At 40.0% G+C, this 10,737-nt stretch overlaps 1 protein-coding gene across 1 annotated transcript; it reads left to right on the top strand.

Annotated features, from left to right (window-relative positions):
* Nucleotides 1–1,514: 1,514 nt before the first annotated feature.
* FOXO1 (forkhead box O1) lies at nt 1,515–7,364 on the top strand. The gene is made up of 3 exons (XM_010134220.1): nt 1,515–1,559; nt 4,356–5,712; nt 6,101–7,364. The coding sequence occupies exons 1-2, from the start codon at nt 1,515–1,517 to the stop codon at nt 5,697–5,699; spliced, it is 1,389 nt and encodes a 462-aa protein (XP_010132522.1). The 3' UTR covers nt 5,700–5,712; nt 6,101–7,364.
* The last annotated feature ends 3,373 nt before the right edge of the window (nt 7,365–10,737 follow it).

Here is a 10,737-nt window from a genome sequence, read left to right on the forward strand (position 1 = left end):
TGTTAGCTAATGGGTCTCTGAACTTCCTTCCTGCCAGTCATCAATCATGATTTTTTTTGCCAAGCATGTACCTATTGCAGTATTCTCCAACTATGAGTTAAAATAAATAAGCAATCATCCCCCATCTCTTTTTTCCTGGTTTTTTTTTTTTTTTTTTTTTTTTTTTTTTTTTTTTTTTTTTTTTTTTTTTTTTTTTTTTAAATTGTGACTATCTTAGAGGGTTATGACAGAAGCACTCATGGGTGTCATTTTCCCTGAAACTTTGTCTCCAGCTTCCAGATCCATTTCAGATATTGTTTGGAGAGATCTGAGACCTAGTCAAATAGTGAGCCCCAATCTGTTATTTTCAGCCATTTCAGCTGATGGTAGTGCAAGCCAGGTAGCAATGTGTATAGACTGTCACCTTGAATGTGGTGTAGGAAGCAGTGCTGGTATATCTTCTGAATGAAAAATTGGTGGGCAGTCATTAGACTGTTAATTTTAATAGAAATGCTTGACCTGTGTATTATGGAAGCAGCCTAGCATTATGGCTGCATCTGCCTCCAGAGGCCAACTTCTTCTGCCTTTGTTACTAGTTACACTTTTCCGAGATGCCATGGTGTGCTTTATAGCAATGCCATCATCACATATGCACCTTGATGGCAAATCCACTCGTTTTTGTAAAACTTGTCTGCTGGGGCATCCATTCCTTGCTCTCCCTTTTTTTTTTGTGGCTATCACAGCACTGCGGCTGAACGGGAGCTGCCTGTGCCCATGTGTGAGGGTAAGAGGGTGGGGGGACACCATGGACACTTGTAGGTGCTTTTACAAGGTTTGGGTCTTGCAGCTCTCCAGAAACTCAAAGATCCACAGTTAGATCCTGCTTGGAGAGGTCTGCAGTGCAGTTAAACAGGAGCTCTGCAGCAGGAGCTCTGCTCTGCTTCCCTCTCCCTTTGCATGCTCCAAGGGCCAGGGTGGAGGAAGGATGGCCTGCATGACTGAATGGTCACAATTTAGTAAGTATAGGCCTACAGTGTTGTCAAGTTTAACAAAGCAACTATGTTTTTGGGTGTTTCTCTTTAGTAAAACACCAAAACAATTTACTGAAAAAATAATTTAATACCTCAACTTTAATAGTAATAGGAGTATGATTTTTTCCCATCAATTAGTTGAGTTAAACTAAAATTGCATGTTTTTATTAGTTAGTTTTGTTAGCTAACATTGCAGTTAGCAGATACTGGTTTTATGTATTTTGGCTCTTAAATCAGTGAGTAGCGATAAGCGTGTCCGCGGCTCCTGGTCTGTAAGCTGAAGTATGGCACGAAGTCAGTTCACAGACCAAACGAGAGCACTCTGTGCTTTATCTCAAAGGCAGAAGCTCAATCCCAGGAAAAACCCCACAGGTGGCAGCAGCCCTGCTGCCATCCCGACGAGGTTTTGATAAAATTCCAGCCCTGGTGCTCTCAGAGCGATCTGGCATGTGTCGCCGCTGTGCCGAAACCTGCCTCAAAACATGGCTGCTTGCTTTTCGCGTCATGCAGACCAAGTCTTGGGAGGCTTTGCTTGAAGTCCTGCCGAAAGTCAGGGTTGAAGGCATCTTGCAGCGTGCCAGGGCTGGCGGTGCTGCCAAGTGCCCCGGCTGCTGACAGCTGTGCTGCTCCAGTGGCTGTCAAGATCCACTGCTGGAACTATACTTTTTTATCAGGTCATGTTTGCGTCTGGCAAAGGTTTGTAGACACAACATCATTAACAGCAGTGCATATTTTCACAAGATTTACCTCTTCAACACTTTTTCCAAGTTAGTAAATCATAGCTTCTTTAATGTCCTGCTGGCTGTGTGAAAAACAGGAATTTATGTAACAAGCTCTGGACCGCAAACCTTTTCCTGTTAGGAAAATTTTTTTTTCATTGCTGGCAGAGTGAGGAGACAGCTCTGTTACTCAAAGAGCGACCTCAGATGTCCTCGGTACAATAATACCAGATTATAGTGTTTTTGATGACTAAGGAATAGCAGCGTTTTCTTAAATATTTAACACTTCTGTTGCAGAGAAGAGAGAAGTGAGCCTTAGCACGGTATTTTCCCTGCCTGATGTTTTGTGTGTTTGATATGCCTATTTTGATGGTAAACATTAAGCCTGAACCAACTGGGTGTGTTTACAAAATACAGTAAAAAAAAAAAAAAAAGAACTGGAGCAGGAGGTTTTTTAATCAACAGACGTGCAGAACAACCTTCTTGCGACATTTCTAGAGCTGGGCTTCTGTCAGCCAGGGATTCATTCGGCTGTGGCCCTTGAGTGAAAACAATGGGCTGTGCCAGGCCGGCCGCACAAGGCATCTCGATCAGCCCTTGGGGCTTGGACAAGTCAAAAGATGGATTTTCAGGCTTATCCTCCTGATGTGTTAGCTGTACCTGAGGAACATAACATTTCAAGAACTTCCCTAATGCCCTGTAGCTAGATCGAGGATGAGATTTTGATTGCAGGGTTACCTGTAGTAAGAAATACTGTCCTACGTTAATTAGTATGAGAGTGGTTTCCTTTCACAACTGAGTAAGGAAATGCTCAAATTGTCACTGGTATTTGTTTAACTGGGATAATTTGTTAAAGATGGTTCTTTGGAGGGGAAGAAGAGGTTGGAAAAGCTTCTGAGGTTAGGTGCATGGTTTGACTCCTTGCCATGCTGGCTGAACGAGTTGCCATGAGATCGTGTTCTGCCATCATCTGCTGTCAAAGAGCCCCTCGTGCCCCTCATTTGGGGTGAAACTGCACTCCTATGGGAGTAGTCACGGGATACTGCTCCCTCTAAGGTGTTAACAGGACTGTAACATCTCCTTACTGCCCTCATCTGCTGAAGGTCTCCTCTTCTACACCAAAGTAGCCATTCCTGTTGAGCTCTGCAGGTGGCCAGGCCTGCTTTGGCTGGTTGACGTTCCATGGTCCACAGTGTGTCATGACCTTTGCAGGAAATTTGAGCCTCTTGTTTCTGATGTGAGCCAAGTGCCTTGAGATGGTAGTTTTCACCTGGCATGCCACCTTTATGGCCTTTGCTCTGGAGATACTTGGTCCGCTGGTCCAAATCAGCCTTACTACTGCTTTCTAGAAAGTCTTTCCATTTTTGCTACCCCAGATTTTCCTTTAGACAACTTGCTAAAAACAACTATGAATAGAATGCAGCTACTACATCACTGATTTCTCTGCCACTGAGGTCTAATTTCTGGTTTACCCATTTTATGTTTTGTTTTGTGGTTCCCTCCTACTTGTTCTGCATGAGTTGCAATCTCAGTGTAGACCGTGTTCCCTGTGTAGACTGTGCTACTGTCCAACCCTTCTACCAACGTCCATGGCTGCCTGTTTCAGCACTCTTTGGACTTTGTTAGCATTTATGTCAAAATATAGGACACCTTTTCTGTTGATATAATACTCTTTATATGTGCTCAGCAGAAATGAGGGAAAAAATGTTTATCTACAGCTTGGTAATGCAAATGGTAGCCGCTTGTTAACAGGTCAACATGTGAGCTTGGATTTTGGATTTTTGGATTTTTTTTTTCTTTCTTTTTTTTTAAGAACAAACATGAAACTCCTGGCTTAGGAGATAATGAAAAAGCTTCAGTACTTCTGGTCAGTCTTGGCACAAAATATCTTGTGCCCTCAGGTATTAGAAGAGTCAATTTTGCATATTAAAAAGTTGATTTTTGAGAGAGAAAGATGGTTTTAAAACTGAGGTTTTAAATGCAGTTTTGTCTGTGCTGTTTGCATTCCTTTCTTCCTTATGATTTCTTAGGCAGTTTGTGATGTTTATTTATAAGAATTAGAACTTCGTCCTCACCTGTTTTTCTCTATGTGTTTTCTCGCATAACACAAGTAATATAAACGCCACGAACGTTGAGTGACAGTACTCACAGGCTGGCATGTTTGCAGGGTTTAGGCATGTGCAGGATCAGAACCCGTTGTAAGGACCATGGAACGGGATCTAGTATTACTGAACTTTGCATAAAATAATAACTAAAAGAAATCTCTAAATGCAGTCAGGTTCAACTCGAATGAAGCTGATAATGAGTTTTTCATTTATCTTCTTGGTCTTTATGAAGAATTTGTATTTCAGAACAGCTCCTTCAGTATTTTATGTAACTTTATATGATGTCAGATGTGATCGGGCCACATGACAGACGAATTGGTGTGGTGACTCTTTGCAGGCTCGTTTCAGCCAGTTCTGAATTCTGAGCTGGTAAAAGACGTCTCCAGACTGGCATGTGTTCCCATTTCATGATTACCCCTATGTTTTCTAACAAAATGAGAGTACATTTGCAAAGACAAATATTAGTATGCTGTAAAAGATGCATGTTTTCTCCATTTCTTACACCTTGTTTTGTTTTTCAGAACTCGATCCGTCACAACCTGTCACTGCACAGTAAGTTTATCAGAGTGCAGAATGAGGGAACAGGGAAGAGCTCCTGGTGGATGCTCAATCCCGAAGGAGGAAAGAGGGGCAAATCTCCTAGGAGACGAGCGGCATCCATGGATAACAACAGCAAGTTTGCCAAAAGCAGAGGCAGAGCTGCCAAGAAAAAAGCATCCCTTCAGTCTGGTCAAGAGGGAAATGGTGACAGCCCTGGATCGCAGTTCTCAAAATGGCCTGCAAGCCCCAGCTCTCACAGTAATGATGACTTTGATAACTGGAGTACATTTCGACCTAGAACTAGCTCTAACGCTAGTACAATTAGTGGAAGACTTTCTCCTATTTTGCCAGAGCAAGATGATCTTGGAGATGGGGATGTGCACTCCATGGTATACCCATCATCAGCCACGAAAATGACTTCTACTCTACCCAGCCTTTCAGAAATGAGTAATTCTGAGAACATGGAAAATCTTTTGGATAACCTTAATCTCTTGTCACCTAATACGTCAATGACTGTGTCAACCCAGTCTTCATCTGCTACCTTGATGCAGCAAACGCCGGGTTACTCGTTCCCATCCTCGACCACAAGTATAGGTTCACCAAACCCAGACTACAGGAAATTTACTTATGCTCAAGCTAGCATGAACTCTTTGCCCCAGATTCCTATGCAGACTCTTCAAGACAGTAAATCAAGCTATGGATCGATAAGCCAATATAACTGTCCCGCAGGACTTCTGAAGGAGTTACTGACTTCCGACTCTCCGCCGCACAATGATATGTTGGCGCCAGTAGACACTGGTGTCTCCCAGGCTGGTGGCAGGGCACTGGGCCAAAATGTGCTGATGGTCGCTAACTCAGTGATGCCAACTTATGGCAGCCAACCACCCCACAACAAAATGATGAACCCTAATGCCCGCCCCCACCAAGGACATAACCAGCCAACACCTGCAGTTAATGGTCGTGCCTTGTCACACACAGTGAACACCATGTCACATACATCAGGTCTAAATCGCTTGTCAACAGTGAAGACTTCGTTACAAGTGCCTATGAGTCACCCGATGCAGATGAATGCTATGAACCCGTACGCCCCTGTTAACAGTTGCAATGGCTACGGAAGGGTGGGAATTGTTTCCCTCCACCAGGAGAAGCTTCCCAGTGACTTAGATGACATGTTAATTGAACGGTTGGACTGTGACATGGAGTCAATTATCCGTAATGACCTTATGGATGGAGAAACGTTAGATTTTAATTTTGACAGTGTATTACCTAACCAAAGTTTTCAGCACAGCGTAAAGACAACCACACACAGTTGGGTGTCAGGCTAGGATGTAGGAGGAGGTAAGCTGTGCTTTTTATGATAAATCTGAAAAACAGCTAAAGGAAAAAGAGATGTCAAAATGCTTAAAATCTGGGTGGTTGTCTGTGGTGGCATGTGAAGTGCCTCTATTACAGTCAGTCGCTTTCCAGACCTTTGTTAGTTTGAAAATCAGTTTTGCACTGGTGCGTTAGGGTTGCAGTGTAGCAACTTCTGTTACTTCACGTGGAGCACAAATGTTTTGCCATTAATATTTTAAACAAAAAACTTGCTGATAACTAGCAATTCATGAATAATTTTTTTTCCTCAGTTAAGGTATATTAAAACTAGTTTGAGTATATTTACATAGATTTAATCTTTTGGTGTGAATGTTAATTTGTTCTTCTTGTTGTTTTTTTTTTTTCTTCCTAGGCTACGGTTAAATTCTTCAGACTTATCTGACAGCAGGAACTGAGAAAAGCAGTTCAAAGATGTCCTTCACCTTCCTTTTTAATTTTCTTGACAAAGCTGTGCGCATGCACTGGCTTTTTTTTGGGGGGGTCTTTTTTTTTCTTTTCTTTTTTCTTCTTTTCATCAGAGTTGGCAGCCGACAGAGTATTTTCCTGTACAGGATGTTTGCCCAAGGTTTGCAGGTTATGTGCTGCTGTAGATAAGAACTGTACCATTGGAAATTTCATTACTCTGAAGTGCCAAATTCACTACACCATATAATCACAGCAAAGACTCTTACTTACATCATGTGCTTTTGGTTTTGTACAGTGTGATCTATAGAAGAAGAATTGTTTTTTAAGACTATCTGTTTTGGTCCAAGAAAAGTTTATAAACTTTTGTAAGAATACTGTGATGATCTCATGCCCTAAGTAAGTTTAGCCTTTGTTGATGTTACCTGTGTTTCGATGAATTGGCATAACTGTGGACTTGCCTTGCAGCAGTATGAACTGCATTACTTTAAATTGCCACACATTTCATATGGGAACAGAAATTCTGTTAACTATGATCCTAATAAACTCACTGACTATTCGCAGCAAACAGTAGGTTAAATGCCATTTGAGAAGTTACCTGTATTCATGTAAATTTATGCAAGAATATATCTGAATTTCATTGTCAGACTAATGACTTTATTGTTGGACTTAAAATAATTTTTGGAATACTTTCCAAGTTATTTTTCTTATAATTAAAGTCTACTTTTGTTACATAGACAACTTAAAAAAAAAATAATCTGAGATCTGGCAGCATTCATAACATTTTCATTTTGTACAGTATTTTAACTGGATTAAGTAAATGTTTTTATAAATTTCCTGAGCACTTGGGAGTGCTAATAAAGGAAAAGCTTAATAAGGATCTTGAATACAAAACATTTCTGTCCCTTTTTTTGTTGTGTGATGTATAAATATAGACAACTTTATGTTTAGGAAATATTTAATCAGTTTTATATATGCATTTTTAGAAATGTCATCTGCTTCTCTATCATTTTAACTCTGACTACCACAAAGTGTTAAGTTTTTGTCATTAGGTGCTTGTACAATGCTTCACGTTTATATTTATTTCATGGAGGTCTCATAATGTTTGTTCATTTAAGAGCAGGACCTTATGGAGAAAATTAATAATTTTAGTAAAATTAATGGAAAAATTGTCATTTGTATTAATTAGCACCAGTTTGAGGGTTTGTCAGTGTTCCTGTTGTAAGGCAGTACATTTGAAGAGGGAAAAGTGCTACTTTTGAGCGAGAGGCTAAAACTTGTGTAATGCCCTATTGCAGGACAGAACTTTTTTTTCGTTTTGTTTTGTTTTTTTTTTTTTGAAATGAGAAAGATAATGTAAGTGGCAAAGTTGTACAAATACATGAGCTTGAGGGCAGCACTAATGACAGAGGCCTTGTTCCCGTGGAAAGACTTGCTCTTGTTGGAGCAGGCACGCTACCAGCTACCTGAGCATTTTCAGGACTGGGTCTTGGATAAGTGATTTCTGATGTTTTGTAGTTGCACGGTGCAGTTCCCATGTATGTGTGGATAACAGGCCTCACCTGTCTTTTTACTGGTTGCTACGCATTGTTTGTGTTACAGAAATCTTTGGAGCTTTTTTTTATTCACTGACAGGATGAGCAGCTTTTGTGCTAGGACTGGCTGTGGTGAAGAAGGGGAGAACTAAGTATTTTTCAACTGGTTTTTCTTTTGTCTATGTAGCTCACAACAGGAAAATATTCTAACTGAAACTGATCTTCCCCGTGGTGATGGTGTATGCTGGAGAAAGAAATGGGATGTGCCAAGAAAAGGAAGTTTAGTAATAAGCTGTGTGTTTAATGATCCCGTTATGACTTTCCTAAGGCTCTGCAATATATTCATTGATGTGCTAGCATTTAGCTCCCTGTTTGGTTTAAATCACTACTAAATACAGCTGGTCCTAGTTTTTTAGATATCCTGTTACGGTTGTCAGCTGTTCCGGAGGCTGATGTTAAGCTGGCCTGTGGTACAGCATCTCCCCCAGCATGATACTGGTCTTCAAACTTCTGTTGAGCAAAATGAAATGTTCTTAGTGATGAAGCCGTCTGCTTTTACAGGCAAACATCTCTAGTAGCATCTTCACCACCAAATTCATAGTCTCTGAAATGTGATGGTAAATCCCGGCAGTGGAGCAAGCGGAGGACTCACATATGGGTTTCTGAAGATACTTCTTTCTGCCCAAACCGGGACACTGCTGCATGTGCAAAAAAATGTTTGCTCCCACATGGGCACTGATATGCATATGCTGGAAGAGTCATAGAATTCACTTCTGCATGCAAAGCAAGCAGTACTTAATGCTGTACTCTGTGGGGTTGCAGCTGAACATGCTACATTTAACAATATACCTCCTGTTTATTATTTACTGCTACTGTATAACTTCCTGTATACAGATACTGTCTTAATTTCCTTTTTTAACTATGAATAACATAAATGTAGCCGTTCCTTAATTACAGCAGTCTGTAGGAAGCCCCTTTTAATTATTGTGAGAAAGCAGTTGTAGATAAGCAGAGGTTTGGGCTTTTTTTTTTTTTATTTGTGGTGCCACTCTAATATTTTTTGCAATTATAATTCTGGAATACTGTGAAGTCTGGTGAAGGGGCATGTTGTCTGCCTTGAAAACAAACATTATGTGACCTCTAGTAATAAATCTTTTTTCAATAAAAGTACCAAGTTTCTGGAGTAACTTAGTTTGTCAGAATTGTTGTAAATGATTGCTTTGTGAATTGTGCAGATGATCTTACCTATGCAGCCTTGTTTTTGACTTTTCTCTGGTTTGTACTGTTATTAAAAGTTTATTGTATTATAGAGCTGTTCAGATATTTTAAATATAGAGATGTATTGTTTCCATAATATAGCTGTATGATATATGTTTAGGTAGTAGATACATTATCTGGAAAGCTCTGCTTTGATAAACTGACAATTTGCCTTCAGTTATAAGCAAAAGTCATATTGCTTATTATTGGCTTAAGTCAACAGAGCATCCCTAAGAAGAGAAGTTAAAATTGGACCAATTATAAAACAGTATAAAATTTGCACTTGTTAAACCACTGGATGTATGTTAGTACTTTTTTATTTTTTTACTAATTTGAAATTCCTATTTTCATTATGAAATTGCTAGGATCCTTAATTTATGACTGATTTTAAATAAGGTATTCTCATTATTATTATTATTACTACTTTGGTAATCATAATGTAAAATGCAGCATGGTTCATCCAAGCAAAAAACAAATTACTTGGCATTAAAACTGGCCTCCTTTTTGAGGATTTTCCACAAACCAGCAATATCGTGAGAGATTGGCCTGTACATACTGCTAGTTCTACTTGCGAGTGGTGTGACAGCTCTTCAACGCTTCACTGCTCTGACTTAGTCACATTGCAGATTTAAAATTCATATGCGGATATTTTCAGAAAAAGTGCCTGATGTACTTCTGCAGACACACGAGAACAATCCCTGACAGTTTGTTGTATAAAGCCATAAATGTATATAAATTATGTTTAAAAGGTTTTGTGTCCTTTCTTGTATATGGAGAATGAGATTTGTACCAGGATTCTACTTGTGATTAGTAATCCTTCTACTCAGACGTTATCGTAATCACTTTCCTTACCGCGTAATCTTTTTAATGATGATGATCCCATTTGGACAATCCTGATGGCATTAGCGATTTTATATGGAAAAATACCTCATGGTACCAAGTCTTGCCTGGCAAGGTGATACCATATGAATGAGCAAACACTAACTGCAGAATAGTTAACAAATTTTCCATTACTTGGTATAAAGGAGTTTCTCTCTCGGCATTGCTTCTTGAATTGGAACTGTAGCAGGTACAGGAACCTAACAGGGCTGTGTTACCAGTGTTTTATCACAACATTGTGTGCTAAAAGTAACTTGTTTACAAGTCTTTGAGACTAAACGCAAGAAGAATCCATGCCTGACTCCTAGGGCTTGTGAGACATCTTCGAGTAGAGATGCTTTGTTACTGGAATCTGCGTTAGGCGGCATCAGACCATGTTGCCAGTGCTTCAACAAGCCTAGTTCAGAGAAAATTACAAAAAAGTCCTGAGATCCTTTCAGAATGGGTATTTGTAAGTATAAGCTCTTAATAAAATTGCTATGACATGAGATGGTAATTAGTGTATCAGAATGTTATGTAATACATTGTTAAAGAAGAAAGAAAGAATGGGTTGCTAACATCCATCAAACTGCAGGGAAGAATTAGTCTTTTAGTCCAAATTACGTGTTAGAACCTAATGCTATTAAATGTGGGAGAGAGCCGGCTCTGGAGAGACATTCGTCTCTTCCCTCTGGTCTCCCTGTTAAAGTGACATGGTACACAAAGTCCTCTCGGCCCTCTTTTCCCTCGTTTTTGCCTCTTGCCGCCTTCTGCCCCTCTTGCCTTCCTGAAGGATGTACCTTTTCTCGGACTGAGAGTTTTTTCTTTGCTGAACTTTTTCTTTGGCTGTATAGTCCAACCTGCATGGTGCTGCTCCTTTCACAGCCATGCTTTATGCTGTGGCGACAGAAGCGCTGATGTGAGTAGAGAGAGCAGG

This window comes from Buceros rhinoceros, unplaced genomic scaffold, assembly GCF_000710305.1.
Source record: "Buceros rhinoceros silvestris isolate BGI_N320 unplaced genomic scaffold, ASM71030v1 scaffold15604, whole genome shotgun sequence".
NCBI classification, from domain to species: Eukaryota; Metazoa; Chordata; class Aves; order Bucerotiformes; family Bucerotidae; genus Buceros; species Buceros rhinoceros.